This window comes from Leptopilina boulardi, unplaced genomic scaffold, assembly GCF_019393585.1.
Source record: "Leptopilina boulardi isolate dan_hultmark-lab unplaced genomic scaffold, ZJU_Lbou_2.1 LbouV2_179, whole genome shotgun sequence".
NCBI classification, from domain to species: domain Eukaryota; kingdom Metazoa; phylum Arthropoda; class Insecta; order Hymenoptera; family Figitidae; genus Leptopilina; species Leptopilina boulardi.
In genome coordinates this window covers 1,100,638-1,118,997 of record NW_026137728.1, presented here as the reverse complement: position 1 = coordinate 1,118,997, position 18,360 = coordinate 1,100,638, and the positions used below count along the sequence as shown (strand labels likewise).

The window sequence follows — 18,360 nt, the reverse complement described above, 5'->3', positions numbered from 1 at the left end:
TTGCGGTATTTCTACCAATTGGAAATGAGATAATTGAAGATCGACAGTGACGTTCGATATCACGTGTTTATTGCGTGCTTCCGTAATTTTTAGAATTTCAAAAGAATTATTTATATTAACTGAAATAATTTTTTTAAAAATTAAAATACTATTTATAAATTTTATTAAAAAATTAAATTTTAATTAAAAATTTTCAAAATAATATTTTTATTTTACGAAAAATTAAAAATTTTTAAGATCAACATTTTTGACTTTGACTTTTAATCAGGGGCGTACATAGAAAAACATTTCTTTCTATTTTTAAAAATATTTCAAAAAAAAATTTTCAAACAGTTACAATTTATTTTTTCTTCAGTATTTTCTTATTAGTTAATAATTAATTAGTATTTGTATTTTTTGATTGGAATTAAAAAGAGGTGGCAAACTTTTACTTAAGGGCACTAAATAGAGTTAATTCAATCCTGATCTTATACGTAAATATTTTAAATTAACTATATATTTACAACAATTTTTTGTATCAGGTATTTATAAAAATTATTAAAATATTTTCTTTGCAAAGAAAATAATAATTACTAATTTTAATATTTTACATTCACGTTTAATATTTAAGTAAATATATTTAAAATACGTAGGTAATTTGTGTATATAGTAACTTTTCGAAAAACATTAGTTTACAAAATGGCTGTTAGAAATCTCAATGTTTTTCTTTCGTAAATGTTTCTTTATATTAAAATTTTATAATTTTGTGGCAATATAAAAAAATGTCTTGTGAAATTAAAAAAATTGCCAATTTATTAGATTTACCAGAAGTGAAAAATCGTCTTTTTGGTGCTCTTGCGTCGAAATGTGAGTTTTTTTTCTATGTTATTGAAAACAAAAATGATTAAACATCTGTCATATATTATTTGTCAATCATATGATATCAAATTACAGTGATTGATGTACCTGTTGACGAATTACCAGTTCAGGATATTTTAATTTCTTTATCACCTGCTGGTGATATTCTTGCTTTAGCTTGGAATACAAGAGTTGTCATTTTAATATGTAAGTTATTTTTCCATTTTATGTTTGTTTATTATCTTTCCATTGTTTAGATTTTTTTTTTTACATTTTTACACACTGTGCTTTTTTATTACCTATATGTGTAATCTCTTTTTTATCAATTTAATATTTATTTTTAATATTTGAATTTTCTATTTTTTTCAACTGTAGAAAATTAATTGTTTTTAAATTGTTTATTCAAAATTTAATTTAATATTTCTAAATGTCTAAAGTTCTGAAGTTGCAAATGAATTTTTTGATTTATAAATTATTTGAAAATTACTACAGTAATAAAAAATAAAAAAAAAATTCATTATAATGTAACATAAATAGATATTATCTTTTTACATGAGATTAATAAAAAAAAATACATATTAAACATTTAATTTTTTTTTTTTTTGAAACAATATTTTATAATAAAGAAGTTAACAAAAATAAACAATTTTTTTGTTTCTTTTGAACGTTGAGAACTTTAGAAAGATTTTTGAAATTAATTTTTAAAAATAATTTCAGCAAAATGGGACTCTTTGGAACCAGATGATGTTAAAAATAAATTTCATATTTTATGGGACGGAGAAATTGAATACAAACATAAGTGAGTTTTTAAATCATTGAAAAAAAAACTCTTTTTAATTAATTAATATGTATTTTTTATATTAAATATATTTTATTTTTCAGAATAACATCAATATTATGTCTTCCTTTGGTAGCACAAGGAAAAGCAAGTGTCGGAACTGGAATCGACTGGACATGTCTCGCTGTTGGTTTAGATTCTGGCTTTATAAGATTTTACACAGAAGTAAGTGAATTATAATAATTATTTAAAAAAAAATTAATTAAAAAGGTAAATTAAAATTAAATTTTAACGAGAATATGTAATAAAGTAAATATATTCTTTTCACAGACTGGAGTTTTATTACTTGAAGAACAACTTCATAATGAAAGTATTTTAGGCATAAAATGTCAATCACTTTCAGCGCCTCGACATTCTGGAGAATCACAATCGTCGGAAGAAATTTATGTTCTTTACAATTCTGTTATTTGTTTACTTCAAGGCTTCCCTCTTTTTTCAACCCTCAAAGCATGTAGAAATTACATGGCCAGAGGTAAATTTCTACATTTTATTTTCATTTTTTCTTATTTTTTATTCTATTACAATGATTCATTAAATGTTGCATTTATCGTTTTATTATTTTTTCTTTTAAATTAAACTTTCTTTTTAAATAAATAATTTTTTATAATGAGAATAAGTGAAAAAAAAAAAATGTATAAATTTTAAATAAATAAAATCAAAAAATTCTGTTTACAGTAAAAGCGAATTGCAACGATCGTCAACAAATGACGAGTCTTGTTTGTAAAAAATTGGGTTTTAAAAATCAAGATGTTGCGAATGATGCGGAAGTTGTTGGTATGACGACAGTCAATACTTTTGATCATTTAATGACAGCATCACTTTGTGGTGGTTTTCACACCACTTATCGTTCAAGTGCACCGCAACACAATCTTGTCATGGCAACAGGAAAAAGACCATTCATTGGATTTCATTATGCTTTAGAAGGTGGACAAGCTCCTGTTTTATCTGATGTTGCCATTGCAATGGCTAATAAAGTTGCCAGTGCCATTGGATCTGCCGTTCCGTAAGTTAAAGAAAATTAAAAAAAAAAAAAAAAAAGAAAAAATGTTTAATGCCAAAAATTAATTTTAAGCATTGAATTGAAAACATAAATTAAGGAATTTAATTGAATTCATTGAATTAATTTTGAAAGACACTAAATATAATATAATAGTTTGCAGATTTTTAAAGTTAATTATTTTATCTTACAAAGAATTTTTTGAAAACCGTTAATTTGTAAAATAAATATAATAATAATCATTCGGCGTCTTAAAAATTCGTACAAATTAAAATTCGGTGACATAGAATTTTTGTTATTTAAAAATTCGAATCACATTTAATTCGATTTAATGAAAATTCTGTTTAATTAAAGTTCAATTAAATTAAAATTCTCTTAAATAAAAAGTTATCTAAATTAAATGACTAAAATAAAAATTCTGCCAAACAAAAATTCGATAGCTAAATTTTTTTTTATTTCAAAAAATTTGTATTAAAAGAAAACCTGTCAAATTTTAAATCGAAAATTCGTTTAAAAATTAATTTATCCTAATAAAATACTTGAAAATAAAAATTCTAATTAATGATTTTTTATGGTTAATTTATACGCCCCATTTATTAATTTTCATGTTTTTTTTTCTTTTTTTCAAAAAGTTGGTTTCGTGGAAATTCAAAATCGTCGGTGCAAGAGAAACCAAAAGGCTCAGTGAATGAACCGGCCGAGGCAATGATGTGTCGCTTTGCATTGAGTGATATTTTTCGTGAAGGAAATTCAGTTCTGATGAGTCCAAATAAAATGCTTTCAGTCGTAATGGATTCACTGGGTCGTGTTATTTTAATAGACAATAGACAAGGTATGGCATTAAGAATGTGGAAAGGTTATCGTGACGCTCAATGTGGATGGATTGAGGCTAACGAGGAAAAACAGCGAATTAGTCGAAAAGAGCGTAAAACAAATCCTGGACTTGTTTCCAATACGCAAATGCGTCGTGCTCTATTTCTTGTGATTTATGCACCAAAAAAGGGATTAATTGACATTTGGAGTATTCAAAATGGCACAAAAATAACTTCTTTCTCGGCCAGCAAAAATGGACGGTACGTTTATAAAAAAAAAAAAAAAGAAAACATTAATAAAAATTTTAATAAAATTAAATTTACGTTTTTACATGTACATATTTTTTCTTTTTTGAATTCAGATTACTCTATACAAATTATGGCCTATCGGGACTTAATGATGTGATTTTATCAACGTCAAATCGTGCACAATATCCATGTGTATTTATCGATCCTTTGGGTGGAATGAAAGAAATAATTGTACCATTTCATTTTGCACTTACCAGTCAAAATGGTGACAGAGCACGTGACTTACATCTTTTTAAAAAATTGAAAACATTTATACGTGAAGTTGAATACGAGGAGGAAACATTTATCAATATGATTAGAAATATTTGTCTTGATTTGAAAACTGATGAAATACGATTGCAAGTCATTGAAATGTTGATAAATTACAAAAATTCAACGCCCGATGCTCTTCTTACTGCAATTGAGTGTTTCAGTCAAATTTTTGAAAAAAACAGTAAGTTTCCAAGATTTTTTTAATAATTATTTATACTTTATTTTGCTATTTTTTAAATATATTTTAATAAATTGTTATTTAAAACACGATTTTTGTGTAATGGAAAAAATTATATTTTACTTTTAATTTGTTTCAAAATTATATATTTACAGACGAAGATCTTCAATCAACTGCGAAAAATTTGTATCAAATAATTAGTCAATTGAAAAAAGTTGTGGAATTTTATAAATATCTGTTAATTCAATTTGATCAGCCACCAAAATATAATACAGTTGCTGGTGATAGAATTCCAGATGCAAAAATGTTATCATCCATTTTACTTACTTTCGAGCGGGAAATTAATCGAATTTTAAAACTTTCGAATACAGTGAAGGAAATTAAATTACCGGAAATACGATCAAAGACAAAAGTCTCATTTAAAGAGGACGGACGACGTTTATATGATTTTCTTTCAAGTTTTCAATTTGGCACCGCAGGAATTTTGTGTTTAAAGAAAGATTTATCCCTCGAGAAAAAATGTCAAACTGGTAATTTTTTATAATTATTAATTATTTTACTAAATTATAATTTAAATATATGATTATTAATTTAGTTATTCGTTAAAATTATTAATTCAATTAAACATTTTTTTTTGGAAATATTATTAAAATATTGAATGGATTTTATTTTAAAGTAGAAATCTTTAACTTTTATTGTTTAAAGTTTTTGGAAAGCATTTATTCTTGTTTTATAATTTTTGGAAATATTTATTTCAGCTGAATTATTTTATAAGGGATGGTTATATTCGGACGATTCTATAGAAAAATGGAGAGAAGCCGCGAAAAAAAGTGACATTCATCCTTTAGCAATGATGCAATTCGCTCTTCTTTATTGGTTACATAAAAAACGTGGAGCTCCATTGGAAGTCGAATTAGTGCGTTTCACAAAACTTCTTCGTGCCATTTGTTCAATACCCGGTAAGTTTTCATTATTTTTTTTTCTTGTTTTATTAACATTTAGCCTTTAATTTTTTTAAAATAAAATTTATTAAAGTAATACGTTAATAATATTTTTAAATAATTTACAAATTAATTAAACAAAGAATAGTTTTTTTTTAAATTTTCCATTTTAATTTTAAATTTAATTATGAATAAATTTGCTGTTGTTTTTTTATCAAAAAAAATCTTTTCTAATTTCTTTTTTCTGGGTAATCGAAGATGTGAATGAGATTTGTGGCGATTATAATGAAATTTCCTCATGGTGGAAAGAGGCACGTAAAATTTTAACCGAAGCATCGAATCCATTTCATGCATTGACAGCAGCTTTAGTGTGTAGAGCAGTTGGAATGCGTCTTGAAAATAATTTAGTATTTTCTAATATTGACGATAATGGAAATGCAAATGTCGATAATAATTCAAGTGGAAGGGAGAAGAAAGTGGATAATGGAAATGCGGGCGAATCAGAGAACGAAAAGAAAGAGAGTCGAAATATTGGCAATTTAAAGGGAGATGATTCTCAGGAAAAAGATTTTTCTTCCTCGCCCGAGGACGAGACACACAGCTCATTAAGTGAGTGGGAAAATGTCAGCAAGGATACATGTCAATTTTCTCTATTGATTGCAAATTTGGAGGATATTACAATTTTAAATGCAATTGTCAGGTGAGTTAATTCTTTTAATTTTATAAATTAAATTTTACCGATTGTAAAATTGATTAAAAATTTTTTAAATATTTTCAGTCAACAACCACCGTCGGATCATTCGACGCCGTATTATACATTGCCTTACGAAGCCAATTACATTTCATTGGGCTACGTCTTATCCAGTGGAAAAGGTAAAAAAAAAATTAATATTTTAATTAATTTAAAATATAAGCAAAATATATTTTTGGAGTATTGAAATTTTCAGTAAGAAAAATTAGGAAAATTGTTTTTTGGGTACAACACTGAAATTTTATTCACATACATACATTTTAAGTGACAAATTTTAAAATTTCACAAGTGAAGAGATAAAATACATTCTTGTTAAGTTGCTAATTATTTAAAAATAAATTACTCTTTACCTACAACAAAAGAAATGAAGCAGATTGATACTATTGCGATTAACCATAATAATTGATAAATCTTTTTACACATTTTTTACAATATTTTTTTGAAATAAGCTTATTTTTTATTATTAACAAGATATACCATTTTTATTATAATTAGGAGTTCTTTAATTTCAATAAGTTTAAATAAAAGCATCTCAGAACTCATAATTTTTATTAATTACAAAGTTTCATCATTTAAAGCTGCACAAAAGTATTTTTTTTAGAGACAATACACATTATTATATTGATTATTTTGTCATCATAGACTTTGAGACATTTGAAAATAGTAAATAACAAGCTGTCCTCATTTATCCTAAGAATTTTAAATTTCGGGGTCAATGGGAACAGCTTGTTATTATTAACCAAATTGACGAGTATAAAAAATTCAAGTGAATTTCTGTTATGGGAGTCTTAAGGAATAAGAAACAAATTTTGTATGATTTTTAAGTCTGTTTTTTTTCAAATGTGAGACAAAATACTGAAATAAAAAAAAGTAAATAAAAGACATAAACCAAGCAAATTTAATCAATTTATAAGAAAACTTTTAAGTTTGTCCGCCATATTACAATTTTTTTTCAAGTTTTTTCATCCCTTAATATAGTAATATACTTAAGGAAACTTTTTTCTTAAATCTTTCTTAGCAACTATGCTGTCCCCATTTACCCCAACTGTCCCTAATTAGAATTTTTATTTAAAAGAATTTGATTAGAAATAATTATTTTTTTTATAATAATTTTCATTTTTCGAATCAGCATTTTGACAGATTTTCATTTTTATGTGAATTTTTACATAACAAAATTTTTAACTGACCGAATTTTTATTTGACAATCATTTTCTTTATATGACTTTTTATATAAAAAAATTTTAATTAAAAAAAAATTCTTATTCAATCGAATTTTGTGTGATTTGAATTTTTCAATGACAGAAATTCCAATTCACCGAATTTTAATTGACGAATTAGAAATTATAAAGTAAATTATGAATGATCAATTCTATAAAAATTCCATTATAATCTCTCTGTCGTTTCTATTTTTGGGCATTTGTAGTTTTGGACAAATGAAAATTCGGTGAATTTGAATTGCTGTCATTTAAAAATTCGAATCATGTAAAATTCGATTGAATGAGAATTCTGCTAAATCAAAATTCGATAAAATTAATATTCTTTTAAATAAAAAGTTAAGTAAATTAAATGCCTATGTAACGAAAAATCGGTAGCTAAAATCTTGTTAAGTTAAAATTTGTATAAAATGAAATTCTGTCAAATGCGAATTCGAAAAATGAAAATTCATATGAAAAATAAGTATTTATAATAAAAATCTTTAAAATAACAATTGCAATAAATGATTTATTTAGATAATCATGGGTCTCATTATTTGTAGAACATTAGATTATAGGTAAAATTTGAAATACAATAATTTTGCTTTCTTAAGGGGACTTTCTGGTTTGAAATTAACAAAAAAGAAATACTTTTTAAAAATTTTATTTAAAAAAAAGTATTATAGTTATTGGAATAATTCTTTTTTGACATTGTTTTAATAAATATAATACTTTTTTTTACAATAACAATTTTAAAAAAGGGTATTTTTTGTTTTTTTTCCCGCGGTTGACGCTAAATAAAAAAGAATGAGTTACATTGTTTCAGTTTTGAACGACAGTTAATTTTCTGATTTCTTGAAATCTGATATAGGTACTAGAGGTGCGTGCAAAAAAGTCGAGTCGAGCTACGTTTTTTTCGAGTCGAGCTTTCTCGAAGTATCAAGTACTCAAATCCACGCAGTATATTTTTTAAATACGTTTGTACATTTTTGCACAAAAACAAGAAATACTCTTTAAATCTGAATTAGTAGTTTTCTACTGATGAAAGAGTAATAAAATATCTACTAATTGAAATTTATTTCGTACAATTAATAGATAAAATTTTTTACTATTGTACTGGTAAATGAATTTGCATTCTTTTATCAGTAGAAAACTACTAATTCAAATTTAAGGATTATTTTATTATAACTTGTCAATTGGTATTCAAATTTAAATAATTAAAATGCATTCAAAAATTTTTAAAGTTAGTTCTTAAACTTATTTTAAAATTTAATGTCGTCATTATGCTTATAAGACGGGTATATACTTCAATTTCGAGATTAAGGTATGTCCAAAATTATTGTGTTAAATAAATATTTTTAGACCCAGGTAAAGTTTGGTCAAAAGTAGAACTAACATTCATATTTTTCTCAATATAATTATGTCTACAGGAATTTTATTAAATCGAATAAATTTGAGAACTCGGGAAACTTCGAGCTGTTGAAACAACTTGGCTCGACTCGAAAACTAAAAGCTCAAAAATTGTCAATCGAGTTTCAAGCTTTTTGCACACCTCTAACAGGTACATATTTGTGAATTTCATTGTAACAGATTTAACTGCTAAAAACTCGATTTCATTTTACCATAATTTTTCTCTGATCCTGTTAAAACAATTGACGAAAAATAAGCGAATTTTCTGCCACGTAATGATGCTCAGAATTTCATTAAAAAAAGCGATCAACGAGAGAGAGTAGCCGATAGTCAAAACGTAAGTGATTATTATGAACAACTTTTCCTTCGAGATTTCTTCTGGTGGTGGCGATTGATTAGGTGGTTTCGCTATATCAAAATCTATCAATTTACTCAGTATACCAGATTGTGAGGCTCGCAGAATTATTTCGTTGAAATGCTCAGTGTATGGTGAATACAATCTTTGTTTCCAGGTCTCTATGTAATAAATTAAAGGTTCCTCGAGAATTTTAATGTTCGTGATTTCATATTTAGTCTCCATGAATTTGATCAAATTGTCAGTTTCCGTAAAAATGCAAGTTACATTTCTATAAACATGCAAGTAAGCCAAACACTTAACACCAAAAGATTCAATAGCTTTTCTGCCTAATTCCTGAATTTCAGATATAGTACTAGACAACAGGTTTTCTTTTACAATTGACCCTACCAGAGGTGTCAAAGATGAGTTGAGCAGTTCCTTGAGTGTTGTTATTTCCGGTTCAGATCGCAGACTAAGGTCCAGAATCACTGAGAAAAAGTAGCTTGTGTAAGCGATGCAACTCAGCATGAGAACACCAAAAACAATTCTTTCTGTCAATTTTTCTGGTTCGTTGTCGACGGACATTCCCATTATAATTTGACTGATTTTAAACGTTTGCCATGTGTTTCTGCTGAATTTTAACACCGAGGCTGTAATTCGAATGAGAGCAATTGCACCGGCGGTTACACAAAGCATAAGAATCAATTCCTCCGAGACGACGTAAATCTCAGTTAATTTTGTATTTTTTGGTAACACAGCTTTCAAAGCACCAAATTGCAATATGCGTATACTTGAAATAATTGGTCGTTCATCATTGTTTAACATAATTATTGCAGGTATTAACGTTATTTCGGCTTTGTTTTCTTTGAGAACATCCAAACATTCCTCACTTGAGCAGTAAGCATAATGTATTTTGGTTTTGCAATTCATACCTTTTGAAAAGAGATCGGCAATTTTTTCCATGTTTTTAATTGTCTTTTCATCAAGATGCCTTTTTAAATTCTCTGAGCATAAAAATCTTAATTCCTGCCCATGAAGGTCTCGCAATTTATTCGGGAACCATTCTCTATCGATTGTTATTTCTTGAGCGGAATAGGTTCCAGCAAAAAGATTTATCTCATGTAGAATTGACTGATTGAATTTCTCTCCTGCTAATGATCTTCGGTATTCGTTTGGCTGCATCATCATAATAACATCGATCCAATCTAATTTCCAAAACGTTTTAAGAAAATTATTGAATGGGAAAAAATTGTGTGGCCAAAAAATGTTAAGCAACATTTTTGGGAATGGCTCTCCCCAAGTCAGTTGCGAGACATTTTCAATTATAATTTTTAGCTGATTTAATAGCTCATCAAGATTGCCATTGAGAAAAAAAACAAATAATGTTGTTTTCCTTGGTCGCTGTAGTGATGACGGATAGTTAGTTTTAATAAATTCGAATTTAAATTTCGATAAACTAATGCTCATTGTTGGAAAGTGCTCCGAAACTGTTTGAACAAGAGAACTTGCTCTTGAGCTTGAATTCATCCAGCGATCGTCGACGACAAACATTACCTAATATAATTATAATAATTAACAAAATCGTATTAAATTAATATTAGGTTAATTCAATATATTTCACGGAAAGTTATTGTGGTTAATTTTTAGAAAAATTCGCATTAGTAATGATTTTTAATACTCGTACAATTTTTTTTTTGTCAATTATTTTATAACATTTTATTTATAAGGCAAAATTTATCAAGTAATCTTACTAAAAAAAAAATTCTTAGATCAGGTTGCAATTTGCATTACATTTATTACAATGGGTGTGTACTTCACCCATAAATTATTATTCATTTTTATCGAAAATTTTAGAGGGGAAGAAGATTAAAATTTTGGTCAAATGTAAAAAGAATTTGATTTTTTTGAAAAATCATAACTACTCGTGTGAAATAGCTGAGTTAGCTCCAGGTGGGATTGTTACTTGAACAAATTTTTATTTTCCAGACTTTTTATTTCATCGAATTTGAATTTGTCAGAATTATTATTTACTCAAATTTTCATTAGTCTAAATAGTTTATTAAAAAAATTTTTATTTTTTCAGCTTAATTTACAGTTTTAAAATTAAGTTCAACGTCAATATTTTAATCTCAGATCACCTGCAAGAGGTTTTGAGTATTGACAAGTTTTTATCTTGACAATTGGCAGCAAGATAAAAAAAGTTATCGCTCAATGCATAAAAACTTGAAAATCAAAGTCAAACTGTTTCAGTATTTTGTCGAGCATTTCAAAGAAAACAGACTTAAAAATCATTTAAAATTTTTTTCTTATTCCTTATGACTTCCATAACAGAAATTCACTTGAATTTTTGATTTTTGTTAATTTGATTAATAATGACAAGCTGTCCCCATTTACCCTGAGTTTTCGAATTTTTGGGGTAAATGGGGACAGCTTGTCATTATTAACCAAATTAACAAAAATCAAAAATTTAAGTGAATTTCTATTATGGGAGTCATAAGGAATAAGAAAAAAATTTTGTATGATTTTTAAGTCTGTTTTTTTTCAAATGCGAGACAAAATACTGAAATAAAAAAAAATTAAAAAATTTCAATTGGTTCAACTATTATTTATCTACTACAAATTTTTTTTCAAGTTTTTTCATCCCTTAATACAGTAATATACTTAAGGAAACTTTTTTCTTAAAATTTTCTTAGAAACTATGCTGTCCCTATTTACCCCGAATTTTATGAAATTTTCTAAATTTTGGGGTCAATGGGGACAGTCAGTTTCATGCGTTTATAGCTTATCTAAATTTTTTTCTGCTGCATAAAATTAATCCTGGGAACGTAAATAACAACTTAAAAGAAAATAAACCCGCAATTATTACCTTTTAAAGGAAGAAACTTACGTAATTTGTGAAAAATAGCGATATTGTCCCCATTTACCCCAACTGACCGTATTAATTTTAAGCTTCATTTCAAGAAGTAAAAAAAAATATATTTTTAATATTCAAAAAAGATGTCAATTTTGAATTTAAAAAATTTTTCACTCATTCATCTAAATTATAAAGTAATTGACAATAATGAATTAAGCGTCTTAATACTTTAATAATTCTATAAATTTTCGCCTGAAAAATATTTTTTGCAATTTATAAGCATCAAGAAATTATTATTATTATTTAGATGGAAAATTTTATATCTATTTTTAAGTCATAAAAATTTTTTTTTTTCTAATCTTTGATCATAAATATTGTGAATTTTTTACATCGTTGTATTATTATAGATTTTTCTAAAAATCGATCTCAACGATTTTTGGTGATATATAATGCATTGATCCTATTATAATAATAATGATAATTTTTTATAATAGAATGTGATATTTTGTCAAAGTAATTTTTTTCGAAACTCTAAAAAAATTATTATTATTATTACAACACTAATGTTAATAACAATTTCTTATAGTTCATAATTACCTGATACAATTTGGACTCTTTCTGCAGATAGTTTATTAATCCTCCTAGGTAACCATTTTTTGTTGCGTCTCCCAGGCTCCTTGATCCAATAATTATTAAGCACAAACAGTATTTTGCAAATTTCATCAGGAATTATTACACTAGAAAAAGTGTAATTTTTCATCGTCAAAGGACGAGTTCTGTACGTCTCGTTGTAGTTGTCAAGTTGCTTTGAAAGTGGAAATTCACCTAACACAATAAATTCCTATAGGTCAAGTGTAATTTTCAACATTTTACATAGATAGTATCGTTTTAATTGTGAAAATAAGTTTTGAAAAACATTCAAAGAAATTGATCTATATCTGTTAGTTTCCAATGTCCTTGGAAATTTAATTTCAGTTACATATTTTACTCGAGGAATTTATTTTTTTTCTCTTTTATATATATATATATATATATATATATATATATAATATATAAAAAAAAAGAAAGAGAAAAAAAAAATTTGAAATTCTGGAATTTTTTTTCCTAAAATCTTAAAAATAAAAAGATGCTGTAAAAATTTAAAGAAATAATTTTAATTACGTCCAAAATTAATAGTTGGTTATAAATCTTAAAGTATATTACAAAATTAAGAACAAAATTTTTCATTAAAATCATAAGTTTTATTTTCATTTAATCTCTATCAGAAAATGGAACAAATATTGCATAGTCAGTGAAAATTTAAGTAGTTCAGTGTGAGATTTAATAATTAATAATTAATATTTTGTTAAACAAAAATGTTAATAAATTACCTATTTAATTTAATTTAATAATTATATAATAATTTTCATTTTACAGGATCGATTTCGGAAATTGTTGCCAAATGGCTCAGTTCAGCGGGTTTGGATCCAACTCGATTAATTGACACAACTGACATTGAATTTGAACATATTCATTCCATTAAGGATTCTATGCAACGAATTGATTCTTTGGATGAAGCGTGTGCCGTTGAATTGAAGCAACAGGATCGCGATAAATTGCTTTCATTAGCCGTTGAAGTTGGTAGTGAAGCAAAAGACGATCAAACGGCTTTGTCTTATGTCATTGGTAATTTTTGTCATAAAGAAAAAAAAAAATTTTTTTTTTTGAATTACTTTTCTAAAGAAAAAAATTTAAAATTATGATTGAATTTCACAGAATTTAATATAAAATTGAAATTTTTATTTAAAATTATATTGAAAGGATAAAGAATTTTATTTTATTAATTTACTAATTTAATATTCTGTCTATTTTATTTGAAATTTTTTTTCTAAATATATTGTTTATATTATTTTTTCTAATTTTCAGATAAAATATCTCTATTGAAGAAACATTTTCCTTATAGTTTAACGAGCAGTGTTTTATTAGCAAATCTTTGTTGGGAATATGTGATGTTTTGGTGCAAAGATATAAATAATCTTGAGGCATTAGAGGCGGCTTTAGGAATTTTGAGACAAATTCCAAGAAAACGTATGCAACAAGGCGTTTGCTCATTATTATGGACATTACATATTAAAGAACGTTTAGAGGCAGCTTCGAAACTTATGAATAAATTGGGAAAATTGCCAAAAGAAAGATTATGCGTTCAAGATATTGGCATCTCTGATATTCAACTCACAAAATTTCTCGATCATTGCGTTACATTCTTCGATATTTTCCTAGATGTAAAATGAAAATCATTTTTTAATTTTTGTTTTAATTAACATTAATCAAGTAGTTAATTTAATTTTATTTGATTTAAAATGAATGTTTTCATTTACAGGCGGAAGTTGTGGAAGCGGAAAATCGATCAATTGTACAATCGGAAGAATTGTGGGAAGGTTGTCCATCGGGACCGCAACCTTTTGCAGCACTCGCTATTTCGCAACCATTTGCTTGGTATGATTTAATAATGTTGCATCTTCAATTGGCTAATGTTCTTGTCATGATGGCGCATTTCAATTTAAAAGTAACAAAACCCGTCAACAATCTTTTCGATTCCATAGTGAGTTTCAATTTTCATTATCTTACGAATTTAAATTTATTGTATTTAAACCATTTTTTTTTTTTTTTTTTGTTAACTTCAAGAATAAGGATATCAAAAATTTGCAATTTTTGTAAAATAATTTCTAAACAAAAAAATAACATTTAGGATTTTTTTACAAAATTTTACTAAATTTCGTTTTTTATCTAAATTAAAAAAAAAAATTCTTTTTTAATTTCAACAGAAAAAACATTTCTTTATTTAGAAAATTAATAAAAAAAAATTTTTTTTTTTTAAGGCTCAGCGTTATTTCTTTCAAAATATAACTGACGAATCGGTGATAGTTTCGTATCAGGACAAAAAAAGAGACAATTTTCGACTCGATTTTCTTTGTTCTGTTATTTCATCATCGATGGAATTGATTCATCAGGAAAGTAAAATGGAGAATAATTTAAGTTCAAAAGAAGCGATGCATTGGATGAACAAGTGTCAAATGTTGGCGTCAATTTGGAAAATTAATAATGACGAATTAAGAATACATCATGCTTGCGCTCTTTATAGCAATAATTTTGATCGTCTCGCCGAAGAGGTAAATGAATGTTTTGCTCTTTAATAATTATTTAATTACTTTCATTTTTATTAAACAGAAATTTGGTCCATCAAAAATAGTAGATTTCAAATTTTTTAATTACGATTCTAATTTTATTTAAATCGTTTTTAATAATTTTTAACTAATTTTTGTTTTTTGTTTTAACAAAGTTCAATAATAATTTTTAAGAGTATTTGATATTAATAAAAAAAAAATTTTTTCTGATCCTTTAATATTAAAACTGATTTTAAGTTCTTTTTAGAATTTTTTTCACAATATTAAATGTTTTGTATTATTGATTAGTTATTCAATACTCTGATAAATCTCTAAAAACAAAGAAGATTGAATTTTTTTTAAAAGAATCATTGTTTCTAGATGTGAACAAAAAGAAAAATTATTAAGTTGTTAATTGAAATATAGTTCTTGAGATTTTTTTTAAATTAATTATTTTTGTTTTTATGAATGTTGAATATTTTTTCAATTTATCTTATAAATATTTTAAAATTTCATTTAATTTGCAGTATTATTTGTCGATTTTCACAAAGTAATTTTTAGTAGTTTTTAATTTTAAATAAAGAGAATTTTTATTATTTTTTTTATAATTAAAAATATTTAAATTTTCTTTTATTAAAATATATAGGTATATATATATATATATATATTTTTTTTTTACTTTTGGCAAATGTGAAAAAGTAAATTTTTAAGATTTCTTGACGAATTATTATTTAATTTACGGTTATTGCAGACAAATGTAAATTTCTTTTTCAATTTGTTTTTAGTACAATATTTCAGAAATATTAATATATTTTTTACAAAAAATTTCTTCTAATAATTAAAAGTGTATTTTAAAGTAAAATTTTAATTAATTTTTGTAATTTCCAACTTACTTGAGTAATTATTTAAGTATATTGTTTTATTTTTTCTGCATTAAGATGGTATTTAATCATAAAATTTTTTAATGAAATAAATTAGAATTTTTTAAATTTTTTAACTTTTTAGTAAAAATTGCAATTAACGAAATTAAAATATTCTACAGAAAAAGAAACTTGACAAAAAGAACATTTCCATTGTATTTATTTTTGGCTTGTATAGTTTTTTAACAGTTTAACTAATTGAGGCTTAAGGTTTTTATTAGATAGAAAATGGTTAATTTTCTATTATAAAGATTCTTATATTTTATTGACAATTTAAATTTTAACATCCAAGGAAAAATAACATAAACTTCTTTTCTTATTATGAATTTAAAATATATAAAATTTTTCTCGACAAATTTATTGTTGTAAATAATTTGTCCAATTATGGATAAATTTAAAAATTACGATTGACAAAAATTTATATTAATTTTATTATTATTTTTTTTAATAATATGAAATAAAATTTGATATTAATTTATTTTAGTATTTACTTTCTGATTAAATTTCATGTTATTTATTTATTTATTTATTATTTATTCAGGTGATAATTGCCGTTAACGATACAGAAAAATTGGCATCGAAATTATTGCCAATCGCTGGAGGAAGACTAATGACTTATTTGTCAAAAGCTCCTGATCTTTTGGAAGAAATTTCAAGAATAAATCCCGCACTCACTACATATCTACAGAGTCTTGTTTGGGTAATTTAAAATTTTTCCCTCTTATTAAAATTACTTTTTCGATAACAATTATTACAATATAGGCATATAAAAAAAATATATTTTGAAAAATTAATTATTTTTTTTTTTTTACTTTTTTTCGCAGGAATTAGAGAAAATTATTATATAATGAGAAAAACAAAAATTTCTAATGATTTTTTAATTATTTCAGAGTTCACCAAATACAATGTCAATAAAATCATCAAACACTGATACAATAGAATTAGTACGATGTATCTCAAGATTGACAACAGAGGAACATTGCGATTATCATATAGCTCAAATGATGCTTGATGCAATGTTTATATTTGAGGGAAAAACGTGACATGTTGAACGACAATTAAAAAGGAACATTTTCAAATATTTTCTCGTGATGTTGAAAAGTCTCAATTTTACATTAATTTTTCTCTATTTCCGGTAAGTCGCAAAATTAAATATAGTTTACGAACCAGTGTCAATTTGCGATGTAAATTTTTTTCAAAATGAAATCAAAACACACGATGAATTAAAAAAAAAAAAGCAAAAATAATAGATAAAGTAAAGGAAACACTACATTATTGTAGTTTGGCGTTGCATTTTTACAGCATGTAGAATAAATTAAAGTCACTGGAGAGATAACTTACAAAAAAAAATATTGTACAAAAAGAAATTTGAAGAATTGTACGATTATACTTCGTCCAATTCTAATCTCTAGAAAATTATATTTACATTCGTTAATGTTTTATTGTTAAACAATTTTAGTAGTAATGTCACTCTTATGATACGTCTCTTAATTTATTTCAATGAGAATGATTGTGCGAAGAATGACGTTTGTGAGTTAAGGCTGTGGTCGAAGGATTTCTTCGATGTAAATCTGTTGTTGTTATTATTCATCGACAATAAACGGCAGATCTAATGTCGAAATATTTTTTTTCCTTCAATTGAAAGTTTAATCTATTCTTTTTTTAAAAATATATTTTCTGTTGGTTTATCATTTTTATTAATGCACAAATGATTTATTCTTCAAATTTATTTCCATATGGACTATTTTAATTAAATAAATATATATATGTAAAAGAAAAATTAATTTTTAAATTAAATCAAAATTAATAGGAAAAAATAATTATTATCTTTTTAATCAATATATTTATAAATTGTTAAATTTTTATTTAATAATTTTTTTAGTTGCAAATTTATAAAAAATTGTTCTAAAGGAGATTTATTCCTCTCATTTTTGTTGATATTTTAAAAAAAGGTAGAACTTAATCGGATTAATAGAATCGAAGATATAGAAGTTTAAAATTTGTTGTTATTATTGCAAATCTCGTAAACTAACAAATATTTTAAGCTGTAATTTATGTTAAAGATTAGTCATATTATATTTAACAAAATTCCAAAGTTTCATATTTTTGCACTATATTTTTTAAACCATTATATATTTTTTTCACTCAGTCATTCGCACAAATTTGGACGAAATATATTATTTTCAATGTAGAATATTTAATAATATTTAAATGTATGTACAGAGGTCAAAAACTGGAAGCAAGAATTTTTTATCTCACAAGCGCATCGATGATGAGAATTTAAAGGAGAAACATAAATATTGTTTGGAAATTAATTAAATTATAATTAATTTTTTTTACAAATATGTTTTAAAACGAGATAAGTAAATTGAAATATTTTTCTTTTTTTTAATTTGTTTGTTTAGTTTTTTAGACTATTTTTTTTGTACGAGGAGAGTTTTTCTTATTCAGAAACGAATCGCAAAATTTGGATATCCAACCCTTGTCACGTGTTCGATGTTTGTGAATTCCTGGACTTTCTTCAGTCAATAACCATTGCGTCATAAAATAGTGAGTAATTTATTTATTTATTTAACCCAATCCCATTT

General features: G+C 25.0%; 1 protein-coding gene across 1 annotated transcript; it reads left to right on the top strand.

The window, feature by feature from the left end:
- The first annotated feature begins 633 nt into the window (after positions 1-633).
- LOC127277787 (rab3 GTPase-activating protein non-catalytic subunit) lies at positions 634-17,122 on the top strand. Its single transcript, XM_051299159.1, has 18 exons — positions 634-846; positions 934-1,044; positions 1,555-1,636; positions 1,720-1,840; positions 1,946-2,147; positions 2,351-2,678; positions 3,305-3,745; positions 3,847-4,226; positions 4,379-4,753; positions 4,982-5,182; positions 5,423-5,864; positions 5,943-6,037; positions 13,126-13,374; positions 13,615-13,970; positions 14,069-14,290; positions 14,568-14,858; positions 16,314-16,472; positions 16,663-17,122. The coding sequence occupies exons 1-18, from the start codon at positions 762-764 to the stop codon at positions 16,813-16,815; spliced, it is 4,293 nt and encodes a 1,430-aa protein (XP_051155116.1). The 5' UTR covers positions 634-761; the 3' UTR covers positions 16,816-17,122.
- Positions 17,123-18,360: the final 1,238 nt, after the last annotated feature.